This window comes from Panulirus ornatus, chromosome 19 (assembly GCF_036320965.1).
Source record: "Panulirus ornatus isolate Po-2019 chromosome 19, ASM3632096v1, whole genome shotgun sequence".
Taxonomy (NCBI): Eukaryota; Metazoa; Arthropoda; class Malacostraca; order Decapoda; family Palinuridae; genus Panulirus; species Panulirus ornatus.
In genome coordinates this window covers 12,965,322-12,981,406 of record NC_092242.1, presented here as the reverse complement: position 1 = coordinate 12,981,406, position 16,085 = coordinate 12,965,322, and the positions used below count along the sequence as shown (strand labels likewise).

The window sequence follows — 16,085 nt, the reverse complement described above, 5'->3', positions numbered from 1 at the left end:
CTGTATTAAGTGTCCAACCCATGTTGTTGCTTCAGGCTATCATCAATTTATCGAACTATAAGTCTGACATACCAAACAAGGGTCTGAAATCATGAACCAATTTGGATATGTCAAAAAACAGATTTATTGGAGAGGATCTTCCCCAATTAGTACAATACAGTTAGAGTTCACAGTACTATAGAATAAACATGCTGTTTTTAAAGTAAACCATACTTATCTCTAGCCTTAAAGTGTTCATTGTAAGACATAAGTATGTCTCTAGAATCAATCCCTTTAATCACCCATTTTCCATAGGTTAACCATGGTTTTGGCAATCAAAGGGTCTTCCAGGAAGGTAACCCCATCATAAGTGAGCAACTACTCTATCCTAAGCTCCAATGTAAAACTGCATCCTCCCCAGTTTTCATTTCATGTTCATTCCTAATTATCAAACACCTTAATTGTATGTTCAACTGCAGTTTTTGCTATCAATCAAATATACAGAGCACCCACATTAAACAGGTGAATCAGACTGGCTGTGTGACATGTTGCATGAACCACAAGGAATGAAACAACTCAAACACAGCAAACAAAGAGAAGCCTATTCCTGGGTATTTACCTTGGGTTTGTTCATACAAAGGAGGAGTTTGTGTGTTCCAGGGGGATGATGGGCACTGTCTTCCTCTGGTGTGTGAACTACCAACATGAAATCTTCCTGGCAGCCACCAAATGTCACAACAGATTCATACCCATATCTGAAAAGAAACAGCATCTTTCAGATCAAGTACATGATTAGTCTTCACAGGAATATTTCCTTTATCAACATGTAAGTCAACACACAAGAATGATGGGGACTTATGCACCATCACTGCCAGACCTTATACTAGTACAGATATTGAAAATATCATATATGATACCCTAGATTAAAAAGTGATCAAGCTATGCTCAAGTTTGGCGATATGTTGAATGAGGAAGTTAAAAAAGCAGAGGAGAGAGGAAGTTATAAAACCATAGAAGGCAAGACCTAAAGACGAGATTTAATCATGGAAACTAATCAAACCTCAACTACTGTGAAAAGATAGATTGGAAAATGGAGCTCTATGGACAGAAGTGTTATGAAATTTACAATGAAGGACTCAGAACATGTGTAGCTCTAGTCTCAAATAATGAGGGAATGTTAAAAAAGAGGGAAGAATAGTTTAATGAAAGATGTCAAAAAGCAAAGAAGCTTTGAGAAATGCAGTGGCAAAAATAAAGATGACATTCAAACCAGGAAGCATTAGTAGAGTATAAGAAAGCAAGGAACAAGTGCAGCATGATATGAAAAGGAAGCATAAAGAAACTTTCAAAGGAAAAGAATTTGTGACAAGGCAGAAGTACAGCCAAAACTTTTCAATAAATTCATCAGGAATAAATTGTCAGTTAAAGAACAGATATAGTAGCTAATCAGGTTAAGAGATTAAGTGGGGAAAACAGTGCATATGAATAAGCACTTTTCATAAACATGTAATGCACCAAACAGCAAGGATTTCAACCTGGACCTTTTGTGTGGCAGATGCAAATCCTAACTGCTTGGCTGTGATTGCCCATATATGCACTATATTTGTGTTCATATACCTCCATATCTGACAGTAAGTTCTGTAAAATTGCTAACTACTGGTAATGTGAGCCTGATAGAATCTGACCAGTCTAGACCCCATTGCTCATGGATGTGAGATGATTGTGGCCTTTTTTGTCTGTTTTCTTGGTGCTACCTTGCTGAAGCAGGGAGTAGCATTACTGTTTCCTGTGGGGTGGGGTAACGCCGGGAATGGATGAAGGCAAGCATGAATATGTACAATTGCATATATGTATATGTCTGTGTATGCATATGTATATGTGTGTGTATGGGCGTTATATATAAGTGTGTCTACGAGTGGATGGGGCCATTCTTCATCTGTTTCCTGGCACTACCTCACTGACACGGGAAACAGCGATCAAGTATAATAATGATTTAATGAGCTACCTTCCCATGGTTTACCCAAGAAGTGGAAAAAGAGCAAATCTCAAGCCTTTAGCTAGTAAAGGAGACCAAGAAACAGTGCTGAACTACATGTTTCTATTTCTGAAGAGTTTACTCTGAAAAATGCAGAAAGAGAAAATAAAAAAGTAAATGTCTGATTAACTGCAAAGAAGAATGTACTTTTCTCAAAGACAAAACAGGCTTAGGAAAAGGAGGTTGCCTATTACAAATCTCTCAAACTTATATGAGAAAGTGAACCTATTGTTGACAAATGAGGAAGATGGGAGGACTGTGTGTTCCTGTACAACCAGAAGGCATCTGGTATTACCACAAGAGCTTTGTAGGAAGCTGTGTTTTTAAGTAGACCTATGGAGAGCAGAAGAGGGTGTTTTGAAATGGTTTGGTCACATGGAGAGAATGAGTGAGGAAAGATTGACCAGGAGGATATATGTGTCAGAGGTGGAGGGAACGAGAAGTGGGAGACCAAACTGGAGGTGGAAGGATTAAGTGAAAAAGATTTTGAGTGATCGGGGCCTGAACATGCAGGAGGGTGAAAGGCGTGCAAGGAATAAAGTGAATTGGAACGATGTGGTATACCGGGGTCGACGTGCTGTCAATGGATTGAACCAGGGTATGTGAAGCGTCTGGGGTAAACCATGGAAAGTTCTGTGGGGCCTGGATGTGGAAAGGGAGCTGTGGTTTTGGTGCGTTATTACATGACAGCTAGAGACTGAGTGTGAACGAATGTGGCCTTTGTTGTCTTTTCCTACCGCTACCTCGCGCACATGAGGGGGGAGGGGGTTGTTATTTCATGTATGGCGGGGTGGCGATGGGAATTAATAAAGGCAGACCGTATGAATTATGTACATGTGTATATATGTATATGTCTGTGTGTGTGTATATATATGCATATGTTGAGATGTTTAGGGACGTATATTTGCGTGTGTGGATGTGTATGTATATACATGTGTATGTGGGTGGGTTGGGCCATTCTTTCATCTGTGTCCTTGCACTATCTCGCTAACGGGGGAGACAGCAACAAAGCAAATTTTTTTTTTTTTTTTTTTTTTTATACTTTGTCGCTGTCTCCCGCGTTTGCGAGGTAGCGCAAGGAAACAGACGAAAGAAATGGCCCAACCCCCCCCCCCCATACACATGTACATACACACGTCCACACACGCAAATATACATACCTACACAGCTTTCCATGGTTTACCCCAGACGCTTCACATGCCTTGCTTCAATCCACTGACAGCACGTCAACCCCTGTATACCACATGACTCCAATTCACTCTATTTCTTGCCCTCCTTTCACCCTCCTGCATGTTCAGGCCCCGATCACACAAAATCTTTTTCACTCCATCTTTCCACCTCCAATTTGGTCTCCCTCTTCTCCTCGTTCCCTCCACCTCCGACACATATATCCTCTTGGTCAATCTCTCCTCACTCATTCTCTCCATGTGCCCAAACCATTTCAAAACACCCTCTTCTGCTCTCTCAACCACGCTCTTTTTATTTCCACACATCTCTCTTACCCTTACGTTACTTACTCGATCAAACCACCTCACACCACACATTGTCCTCAAACATCTCATTTCCAGCACATCCATCCTCCTGCGCACATCTCTATCCATAGCCCACGCCTCGCAACCATACAACATTGTTGGAACCACTATTCCCTCAAACATATCATATAAATAAATATAATGGGGAAGACTGTTTCAGTCATCAAAAAACTACTTTTGTGAAAAGGAACAAATGTAAGAGGAGCATTTTCACAGTGGGCTACAGTTACTAGTGATGTGCTGCAGGGTTTTGTCTTAATATCATTCCAATTCTTGACTTGCCAGAGGGACTGAATTCATGCCTAAATCAATTTGTGATGCTAAGGTCACAGAAGAAGCAAGGGTTGCATCAAATTACTATGAGACTTGACAAGTTCCACAGCTGGTCTGATACACTGTTGATGAGGTCCAATCTAAGTAAAAAGAGAGAGACAAAGTATCAAACTATATGAATCTTTCTGTGAAAGGAACCTGAAGATCAACAATGTATCCCAACTGTCATCAGAGCACCACACTTGGAGAACTGTCTAAGAGGTTGTCTGCAGGTAAATATAAAAATCAAATTCAAGTAGAGTGCTTGGATAACATTTTGATATGCTATTTGCAACTTGCAATTAAATTAGAGTGTTCCTTGAGGCCAGTCACCTTACTTAATGGAACTTAGACCAAAAATAGATGATCCATCACAGGACAACCTAAAATAAAATTTTCCCAACCATGGCAAAGGCAAAGAGAAAACAAGGAGGATAATTATAATCTTCAACTTTGTAAACTAACTTGACATGATGACAAAAAAAAATTCTTTGAAAGGTGCAATCGAGGTCATAAGAAACTTTTCTAGAAAAGATGTAAAGTATAGCTTTTAGCAACTGAGTAGTGGAGACATACAATATTCTACATAGTGAAATTGTGTGTGCAGACAGAATACATTAATTAGTTTAAAAAGTTGTAAAACAAGAAAATGTTCAAAGAGTCAAGGACCCCCGAGTGTTGAAATCCTTTCTTGCTCATACAAAAATATAAAAAAATCAAGGCTGCTTATATTCTCACCTTCCAATAGAGCCCATGCTGGTATGATCAAGCAGCGTGATGGCATCCTCACTGACAGCCACCCACACTGGTGATGGTGGGCCTTCAGGTGATGGGGTAGCAGCAGGGAATAAAGTAGCTCCAAAATATGGCCACTTTCTGGTACATGTTAGATATATTCGTACACAGTCACTTTGTGTTCTTCCTCTCAGACCTACCCACTTTTCTTGTAAACTGTCTAACAGTGCCCTGAAATCCATGAAATAAAGGATATACTCTCTAAAAGTAATACTTTTGAAAAAGTTATCAGTTGCAAAGCTTGAAATCTTATGAACTGTGTGTACACATTCTGACAATCTTATAGTCCTATCAAAATACTTCTTATCATTATATCACTAAGTGTTCTATATTTAGCATAAATAAAAAAGAACTTTGGCTTTATGAAAGAAACAGATTTCTGCATTCTGACATGCTGAACAAAAGATAAACATGTATTAAGGTTCATTTTCACACATGACAATCATGGACCTAAAAAACCTCACACTTGTCTACCATCTCAAAGTAACTGAATCCACATTCTGAGGTAAGGTGTTGGAAAAAGTCCTAGTCACAGTAGCTGAATCATGAATTATGACATATAACATAAAGAGAAAGCTGGACATGCATCTTTTGAGCACTTGTCCCTGGATGCACTGCTCTTTCAATATTTCCCTCACTTGGACTGCTTGAAGAATGCGTGATAATTAATTATCAAGTTAACTATATGCATAAGGAAACATACACTGCTCTTCTACTGCTTAAACATGTCTGTACATCTTGAATTCATCCCAATAGTCATGAAATTGTAAAGATAGCAACACTTGTACTGGATACTCAATTTCACGAGAAAAAATCAATACAAGTTCAAACCAGAATATACAAGCCTTGGAAGATAATCTATGACAATATTCAACATGAAGCTAAAATTAGTAAGTTCAGCAGTTTCAGCTTATTTGATTGCAAGCTCACACCTAGTAATGTCAAGCTAAAACTGGAAAATAAAACCTGATGAATAATACAAGAGAAACTTAGAATAAATTATTAAAAAAACTTCAACTGAAGGAATCAAAGCCCACTTATGATTTAAGTTTTATGTGCAGAACTTGCTCCTAAATTGATAATGAGCTGTAATCAAACTTTGAACCTACTGATCTGCAATAAAATACAGTAAAGGGTACAAGGGCAGAGGTAGATTTTAGAAGACACCGACAGATACAGTGAGAGAAATGTTTAGGACTGGAAATACTTCAAATGATGATGTTTGAGGAATAATTGAGAATCAGATGTAACAGAGACCTCTTGTGTTTGGCAGTAGTATAAATGCAGATGACAGTCTCAATGAAGTAACTTAGCATGCAAAGGTGTGGAAGTGATTTTCTGGTGCTTGATGTACCTGATCCACCCCACAAAACTGGAACTGAAGTAATGATAGAAGAAAAAGACAATTTTGGCAAACTAGTGATTAAGAATATTCAAATCCAGTTTAACCCCATATCATGCAAGAGAATTAATTACAACTAATTAATGCATGAAACACTATTCTGAGCTAAGAAGTCTACTTACTTTGTTTCTTCATCATTGAGATCCTCACGATATCGTGCAGGGTAAAACTTTGTGAAAGCCTGCTGAATATGGGCAGTTGATGGACCAGAAGAACCAGAACCTCTTGATCTTTCACTGTTCACTTCGCCCATGTCAATCTATGGATGATAATTTTATGCAAAACAGAGTATACTCACAGTTAGCAAAATTTTCTAGTTTGATGAATTCGTCCACACAGAATCTGTTGAACCTGTGTCTTGAAAATTACTTAGGAAAAAAAAGAGAAAAGTAAGCCCATAAGAAACTTCATGCTAGTATGAAGCAATTATTCATCCTTTTCCAAACTATGCATCTGTCCACAACCTTGCTTCAACATCAGCATCCCTCTCATAAATATTTCTCCACAATCAATATTAATTGTGACCCCCTTATACAATCATATCAGGTAGATAGGTAGTATGGTGTGGACAGCTCATGCTCAAGGTAGCGATACTTTCCAAACTTAGGTATGCTAAAAAGAGGCCCATTACACCTTCTCTATCTAATTGACACTAAGCCACCAGGCTTATCATAAGACATAACATAGGATAATATTTTCCCAAAAATATGTCATCTTAGTAGCCAGCAATTTCTATCCTGCCAAAGAAATAGATGACATAATGGCAATTGTGTATGGTGGTTTGTCACAGCGCATCTACTAACTTTCTTGGCGAGTCTACAGATAGGACTGCCTCTTCAATAAGATAAATCCCTGAGAAAGGGGAGAAAGAATTCTACCTCCATATTCCCTGCATGTTGCAGAAGGCAACTAAAGGGGGTGGAAGCAGGTGGACTAAAAACCCTTCCCTTCAGGTAGTTCAATTTCTAAAAGAGGAAACAGGAGCAGCTAAGTGGGGAGTGCTCATTCTCTTCAAAGACTCAAGAGTGGGGTGTCTGAATGCATGTGGATGTTTCCAAGATGAGAAGAGAGGAGAGATGGGTAGTATGTTTGAGAAAAGAAACTTGGATGTTCTGGCTCTGAGTAAAACAAAGCTCTAGGGTAAAGGGAAAAAATGGTATGGAAATGTCTTAGGAATAAAATCAAGGGTTGATGCGAGGACAGACTTAAGGAAGGAGTAGCACCACTCCTGAAGCAGTTGTGGGAGTGTGTCTGTAACAGATTGTAAGGAAATAAATTCTAGACTGATGTAGGTAAAACTGAAGTGGACAGATGATTATCGGTGCTTATGCACCTGGCCATGATTAGAAAAATCATGAGGAAAGTGTTTTGGGAGCAGCTGAGTGAGTGTCAGGAGTTTTGATATACAAGTCTGGGTATTAGTGATGGGTGATTTAAATGCAAAGGTAAGTAACATGTCAGATGATGGTATAAAGTGCTATCAATAGAAATGGTGAAGAGCTTGCAGAGTTGTAAGCTGAAAAAAGACTGGTAATTGGGAATACCTGGTTTGAAATGAGGGAAAGGGCAAATATGTATGAAAATATGAAAATACACAAATATATGTATGCGAGTTGGAGAGATGGTCAATGTGCATTATTAGATGACATCAAATGGTAGGCATGTAAAAGAGAGACTTTTGGAAATAAATGTGCTGAGAGGGGCAGCTAGTGGGTTGTCTGATCACTATCTTGTGGAGGAAAGGGTAAAGATTTGTAGAGTTTTTTGAGAAATAGGAAACAATGTTGGGGAGAAGAGAGTAGCAAGAGTAAGCAAGCTTGGAAAAGAGACTTGTGTGAAGAAATACTACGAAAAACTGAGAGTAGAATGGCAAAATGTGAGATTAAATGAAGTGAGGCGAGAGAGTGAGGAATGGAAGGTATTTAGGGAAGCAGTGAAGGTATGTGCATGAGATGCATGTGGTATGTGAAAGGAGGGAGATGGGGAGATTAGAGAGTAGTGAATGGTGGGATGAAGTAATAAAGTTGCTTGTGAAAATAAGATGCTTTTGGGTGGTACTCACAGGGAAGGAGTGTGAATGATTGGAAGATGTATAAAAGAAAGTGGCAGGAGGTCAAGAGGAAGGTGAAGGGTTGAAAAAGAAGGAAAATGAGAGCTGGGGTGAAGTTTTGGAAGGAGGTAAATAATGTTCCAAAGATGAGAAAACAAATGGGAACATCAGTAAAGGGGACAAGTAGTGATGAAGTGAGTAATTTGAGGGATTGTTAAACATGTTTGATGATAGAGTGGCAGATGTGGGGTGTTTCGGTTGGAGTGGCACGCTAAATGAGAGTCATGGAGAGTGGTTTGGTGGAGAAAGAAGAGGAGATGAAAGCCATGCAAAAGGTGAAATGCAGCAAGGCAGCTTGGATTGGATGGTTTTGCAGACAAGTCTATTAAGAAAAGGGGTGACTGTGTTGTTAATTGATTGGTAAGGGTATTCAATGAATGCATGGATCATGGTGAGGTGCATGAGGATTGGCAGAATGCATGCATAGGGCCACTGTACAAAGGCACGGGGAATAATGGTGACTGCTCAAACTACAGAAGTACAAGTTTGTCGAGTATACCTGATAAGTTGTATGGAAAGGTATTGATTGAGAGGGAGAGGGCATGTACAGAGCATCAGATGGGAGAGGATCAGTAAGGTTTCAGATGTGGTAGAGGATGGGAGGACCAGGTGTTAGCCTTAAAGAATGTGAGAAATATTTAAAAAAGAAAAAAAAAATTTGTATGTGACATTTATGGATCTGAAGAAGGCATATGATGGGGTGGATTAAGATGCTTTGTGGAAGGTATTAAGGCACGGGGAATAATGGTGACTGCTCAAACCACAGAAGTACAAGTTTGTCGAGTATACCTGATAAGTTGTATGGAAAGGTATTGATTGAGAGGGAGAGGGCATGTACAGAGCATCAGATGGGAGAGGATCAGTAAGGTTTCAGATGTGGTAGAGGATGGGAGGACCAGGTGTTAGCCTTAAAGAATGTGTGAGAAATATTTAAAAAAGAAAAAAAAAATTTGTATGTGACATTTATGGATCTGAAGAAAGTTCTGTGGGGTCTGGATGTGGAAAGGGAGCAGTGGTTTCGGTGCATTACACATGAAAGCTAGAGACTGAGTTTGAATGAATGTGGCCTTCGTTGTCTTTTCCTAGCGCTACCTTGCGCATGCGTGGGGAGAGGGGGGTGCCATTTCAAGTGTGGCAGGGTGGCGACGGGAATGGATGAGGGCAGCAAGTATGAATAAGTACATGTGTATATATGTATATGTCTGTGTATGTATATGTATGTATATGTGTGTGTGTGGGCATTTATGCATATACATGTGTATGTGGGTGGGTATAACAATAATAATATATATCATTATCATAATTATACTTAGTTGCTGTCTCCCGCATTAGCGAGGTAGTGCAAGGAAGAATGGCCCAACCCACCTACATACACATGTATATACATAAACGTCCACACACGCACATATACATACCTATACATTTCAACGTGTACATACATATACATATATACACATGTACGTATTCATACTTGCTGCCTTCGTCCATTCCCATCGCCACCTGGCCACACATGAAATGGCACTCCCCTTCTCCCGTGCATGCGAAGTAGCGCTAGGTCTTCTGTTTCCCCTTTTAGAAAGTTAAAATACAAGGAGGGAAGGGTTTATAGCCCCTGCTCCTGTCCCCTTTAGTTGCTTTCTACAACAAGCGGGGAATGCGTGGGAAGTATTCTTCCTCCCCTATCCCCTGGAATAATATATATATAACGCTACCTCACTAACGCAGGAAATGGTGAATAGTATGAAAGAAAAAAAGATATATATATATATATATATATATATATATATATATATATATATATATATATATATATAGAGGCCCAGTCCTCTGTTCTTAACGCTACCTTGCTAATGCGGGAAATGGCGAATAGTTTGAAAGAAAAAGAAAATATATATATATATATATTGTTATAGTGTTATAGTGTTGGGTGATTCGAATGCAAAGGTGAGTAATGTGGCAGTTGAGGGAATAATTGGTATACATGGGGTGTTCAGTGTTGTAAATGGAAATGGTGAAGAGCTTGTAGATTTATGTGCTGAAAAAGGACTGATGATTGGGAATACCTGGTTTAAAAAGCGAGATATACATAAGTATACTTATGTAAGTAGGAGAGATGGCCAGAGAGCGTTATTGGATTACGTGTTAATTGACAGGCGCGTGAAAGAGAGACTTTTGGATGTTAATGTGCTGAGAGGTGCAACTGGAGGGATGTCTGATCATTATCTTGTGGAGGCTAAGGTGAAGATTTGTATGGGTTTTCAGAAAAGAAGAGTGAATGTTGGGGTGAAGAGGGTGGTGAGAGTAAGTGAGCTTGGGAAGGAGACTTGTGTGAGGGAGTACCAGGAGAGACTGAGTACAGAATGGAAAAAGGTGAGAACAATGGAAGTAAGGGGAGTGGGGGAGGAATGGGATGTCTTTAGGGAATCAGTGATGGATTGCGCAAAAGATGCTTGTGGCATGAGAAGAGTGGGAGGTGGGTTGATTAGAAAGGGTAGTGAGTGGTGGGATGAAGAAGTAAGAGTATTAGTGAAAGAGAAGAGAGAGGCATTTGGACGATTTTTGCAGGGAAAAAATGAAATTGAGTGGGAGACGTATAAAAGAAAGAGACAGGAGGTCAAGAGAAAGGTGCAAGAGGTGAAAAAAAGGGCAAATGAGAGTTGGGGTGAGAGAGTATCATTAAATTTTAGGGAGAATAAAAAGATGTTCTGGAAGGAGGTAAATAAAGTGCGTAAGACAAGGGAGCAAATGGGAACTTCAGTGAAGGGCACAAATGGGGAGGTGATAACAACTAGTGGTGATGTGAGAAGGAGATGGAGTGAGTATTTTGAAGGTCTGTTGAATGTGTTTGATGATAAGAGTGGCAGATATAGGGTGTTTTGGTCGAGGTGGTGTGCAAAGTGCGAGGGTTAGGGAAAATGAGTTGGTAAACAGAGAAGAGGTAGTAAAAGCTTTGCGGAAGATGAAAGCCGGCAAGGCAGCAGGTTTGGATGGTATTGCAGTGGAATTTATTAAAAAAGGGGGTGACTGTATTGTTGACTGGTTGGTAAGGTTATTTAATGTATGTATGACTCATGGTGAGGTGCCTGAGGATTGGCGGAATGCATGCATAGTGCCATTGTACAAAGGCAAAGGGGATAAGAGTGAGTGCTCAAATTACAGAGGTATAAGTTTGTTGAGTATTCCTGGTAAATTATATGGGAGGGTATTGATTGAGAGGGTGAAGGCATGTACAGAGCATCAGATTGGGGAAGAGCAGTGTGGTTTCAGAAGTGGTAGAGGATGTGTGGATCAGGTGTTTGCTTTGAAGAATGTATGTGAGAAATACTTAGAAAAGCAAATGGATTTGTATGTAGCATTTATGGATCTGGAGAAGGCATATGATAGAGTTGATAGAGATGCTCTGTGGAAGGTATTAAGAATATATGGTGTGGGAGGAAAGTTGTTAGAAGCAGTGAAAAGTTTTTATCGAGGATGTAAGGCATGTGTACGTGTAGGAAGAGAGGAAAGTGACTGGTTCTCAGTGAATGTAGGTTTGCGGCAGGGGTGTGTGATGTCTCCATGGTTGTTTAATTTGTTTATGGATGGGGTTGTTAAGGAGGTGAATGCAAGAGTTTTGGAAAGAGGGGCAAGTATGAAGTCTGTTGGGGATGAGAGAGCTTGGGAAGTGAGTCAGTTGTTGTTCGCTGATGATACAGCGCTGGTGGCTGATTCATGTGAGAAACTGCAGAAGCTGGTGACTGAGTTTGGTAAAGTGTGTGAAAAAAGAAAGTTAAGAGTAAATGTGAATAAGAGCAAGGTTATTAGGTACAGTAGGGTTGAGGGTCAATTCAATTGGGAGGTGAGTTTGAATGGAGAAAAACTGGAGGAAGTGAAGTGTTTTAGATATCTGGGAGTGGATCTGGCAGCGGATGGAACCATGAAGCGGAAGTGGATCATAGGGTGGGGGAGGGGGCAAAAATTCTGGGAGCCTTGAAGAATGTGTGGAAGTCGAGAACATTATCTCAGAAAGCAAAAATGGGTATGTTTGAAGGAATAGTGGTTCCAACAATGTTGTATGGTTGCGAGGCGTGGGCTATGGATAGAGTTGTGTGCAGGAGGATGGATGTGCTGGAAATGAGATGTTTGAGGACAATGTGTGGTGTGAGGTGGTTTGATCGAGTAAGTAACGTAAGGGTAAGAGAGATGTGTGGAAATAAAAAGAGCGTGGTTGAGAGAGCAGAAGAGGGTGTTTTGAAATGGTTTGGTCACATGGAGAGAATGAGTGAGGAAAGATTGACCAAGAGGATATATGTGTCGGAGGTGGAGGGAACGAGGAGAAGAGGGAGACCAAATTGGAGGTGGAAAGATGGAGTGAAAAAGATTTTGTGTGATCGGGGCCTGAACATGCAGGAGGGTGAAAGGAGGGCAAAGAATAGAGTGAATTGGAGCGATGTGGTATACCGGGGTTGACGTGCTGTCAGTGGATTCAATCAAGGCATGTGTATGGGGGTGGGTTGGGCCATTTCTTTCGTCTGTTTCCTTGCGCTACCTCGCAAACGCGGGAGACAGCAAAAAAAAAAAAAAAAAAAAAAAAAAAAAAAAAAAATATATATATATATATATATATATATATATATATATATATATATATATATATATATATAATTATATATATATATATATATATATATATATATATATATATATATATATATATTTATATATCTATTTTATTTTATTTTGCTTTGTCGCTGTCTCCCGCGTTTGCGAGGTAGCGCAAGGAAACAGACGAAAGAAATGGCCCAACCCACCCCCATACACAATGTATATACATACACGTCCACACAAGCAAATATACATACCTATACATCTCATTGTACACATATACATACACACAAACAGACACATACATATATACCCATGCACACAATTCACACTGTCTGCCTTTATTCATTCCCATCGCCACACATGGAATACCATCCCCTTCCCCCTCATGTGTGCGAGGTAGCACTAGGAAAAGACAACAAAGGCCCCATTCGTTCACACTCAGTCTCTAGCTGTCATGTAATAATGCCCGAAACCACAGCTCCCTTTCCACATCCAGGCCCCACACAACTTTCCATGGTTTACCCCAGACGCTTCACATGCCCTGATTCAATCCACTGACAGCACGTCAACCCCGGTATACCACATCGATCCAATTCACTCTATTCCTTGCCCTCCTTTCACCCTCCTGCATGTTCAGGCCCCAATCACACAAAATCTTTTTCACTCCATCTTTCCACCTCCAATTTGGTCTCCCACTTCTCCTCGTTCCCTCCACCTCCGACACATATATCCTCTTGGTCAATAAACATATGTATATATATATATATATATATATATATATATATATATATATACCTGGGGATAGGGGAGAAAGAATACTTCCCACGCATTCCTCACGTGTCGTAGAAGGCGACTAAAGGGGACGGGAGCAGGGGGCCAGAAACCCTCCCCTCCTTGTATTTTAACTCTCTAAAAGGGGAAACAGAAGAAGGAGTCACGTGGGGAGTGCTCATCCTCCTCGAAGGCTCAGATTGGGGTGTCTAAATGTGTGTGGATGTAACCAAGATGAGAAAAAAGGAGAGATAGGTAGTATGTTTGACGAAAGAAACCTGGATGTTTCGGCTCTGAGTTAAATGAAGCTCAAGGGTAAAGGGGAAGAGTGGTTTGGGAATGTCTTGGGAGTAAAGTCAGGGGTTAGTGAGAGGACAAGAGCAAGGGAAGGAGTAGCACTACTCCTGAAACAGGAGTTGTGGGAGTATGTGATAGAGTGTAAGAAAGTAAATTCAAGATTGATATGGGTAAAACTGAAAGTTGATGGAGAGAGATGGGTGATTATTGGTGCATATGCACCTGGGCATGAGAAGAAAGATCATGAGAGGCAAGTGTTTTGGGAGCAGCTGAATGAGTGTGTTAGTGGTTTTGATGCACAAGACCGAGTTATAGTGATGGGTGATTCGAATGCAAAGGTGAGTAATGTGGCAGTTGAGGGAATAATTGGTATACATGGGGTGTTCAGTGTTGTAAATGGAAATGGTGAAGAGCTTGTAGATTTATGCGCTGAAAAAGGACTGGTGATTGGGAATACCTGGTTTAAAAAGCGAGATATACACAAGTTTACGTATGTAAGTAGGAGAGATGGCCAGAGAGCATTATTGGATTATGTGTTAATTGATAGGTGCGTGAAAGAGATACTTTTGGATGTTAATGTGCTGAGAGGTGCAACTGGAGGGATGTCTGATCATTATCTTGTGGAGGCTAAGGTGAAGATTTGTAGGGGTTTCCAGAAAAGAAGAGAGAAAGTTGGGGTGAAGAGAGTGGTGAGAGTAAGTGAGCTTGGGAAGGAGACTTGAGTGAGGAAGTACCAGGAGAGACTGAGTACAGAATGGAAAAAGGTGAGAACAAAGGAGGTAAGGGGAGCGGGGGTGTAATGGGATGTATTTAGGGAAGCAGTGATGGCTTGCGCAAAAGATGCTTGTGGCATGAGAAGAGTGGGAGGTGGGTTAATTAGAAAGGGTAGTGAGTGGTGGGATGAAGAAGTAAGATTATTAGTGAAAGAGAAGAGAGAGGCATTTGGACGATTTTTGCAGGGAAAAAATGCAAATGAGTGGGAGATGTATAAAAGAAAGAGGCAGGAGGTCAAGAGAAAGGTGCAAGAGGTGAAAAAGAGGGCAAATGAGAGTTGGGGTGAGAGAGTACCATTAAATTTTAGGGAGAATAAAAAGATGTTTTGGAAGGAGGTAAATAAAGTGCGTAAGACAAGTGAGCAAATGGGAACTTCAGTGAAGGGGGCTATTGGGAGGTGATAACAAGTAGTGGTGGTGTGAGAAGGAGATGGAGTGAGTATTTTGAAGGTTTGTTGAATGTGTTTGATGATAGAGTGGCAGATATAAGGTGTTTTGGTCGAGGTGGTGTGCAAAGTGAGAGGGTTAGGGAAAATGATTTGGTAAACAGAGAAGAGGTAGTAAAAGCTTTGCGGAAGATGAAAGCCGGCAAGGCAGCAGGTTTGGGTGGTATTACAGTGGAATCTATTAAAAAAGGGGGTGACTGTATTATTGACTGGTTGGTAAGGTTATTTAATGTATGTATGACTCATGGTGAGGTGCCTGAGGATTGGCGGAATGCGTGCATAGTGCCATTGTACAAAGGCAAAGGGGATGAGAGTGAGTGCTCAAATTACAGAGGTATAAGTTTGTTGAGTATTCCTGGTAAATCATATGGGAGGGTATTGATTGAGAGGGTGAAGGCATGTACAGAGCATCAGATTGGGGAAGAGCAGTGTGGTTTCAGAAGTGGTAGAGGATGTGTGGATCAGGTGTTTGCTTTGAAGAATGTATGAGAGAAATACTTAGAAAAGCAAATGGATTTGTATGTAGCATTTATGGATCTGGAGAAGACATATGATAGAGTTGATAGAGATGCTCTGTGGAAGGTATTAAGAATATATGGTGTGGGAGGCAAGTTGTTAGAAGCAGTGAAAAGTTTTTATCGAGGATGTATGGCATGTGTACGAGTAGGAAGAAAGGAAAGTGATTGATTCTCAGTGAATGTACGTTTGCGGCAGGGGTGTGTGATGTCTCCATGGTTGTTTAATTTGTTTATGGATGGGGTTGTTAGGGAGGTGAATGCAAGAGTTTTGGAAAGAGGGGCAAGTATGCAGTCTGTTGTGGATGAGAGAGCTTGGGAAGTGAGTCAGTTGTTGTTCGCTGATGATACAGTGCTGGTGGCTGATTCATGTGAGAAACTGCAGAAGCTGGTGACTGAGTTTGGTAAAGTGTGTGAAAAAAGAAAGTTAAGAGTAAATGTGAATAAGAGTAAGGTTATTAGGTACAGTAGGGTTGAGGGTCAAGTCAATTGGGAGGTAAGTTTGAATGGAGAAAAACTGGAGGAAGTAAA

The 16,085-nt window shown here is 40.4% G+C and overlaps 1 protein-coding gene across 6 annotated transcripts in view; it reads right to left on the bottom strand.

Moving 5' to 3' along the window:
- LOC139755396 (uncharacterized protein CG43867) overlaps nucleotides 1-16,085 on the bottom strand; it is a 1,135,206-nt gene that overhangs the window by 25,892 nt on the left and 1,093,229 nt on the right. For all 6 annotated transcript variants that reach the window (XM_071673657.1, XM_071673658.1, XM_071673659.1 and 3 more), the window contains 3 exons: nucleotides 6,178-6,314; nucleotides 4,597-4,824; nucleotides 599-734 (listed from right to left, as the gene is read on the bottom strand). In XM_071673657.1, the coding sequence (XP_071529758.1) occupies nucleotides 599-734; nucleotides 4,597-4,824; nucleotides 6,178-6,314 (501 nt within the window). The remainder of the gene's footprint in view (nucleotides 1-598; nucleotides 735-4,596; nucleotides 4,825-6,177; nucleotides 6,315-16,085) is intronic.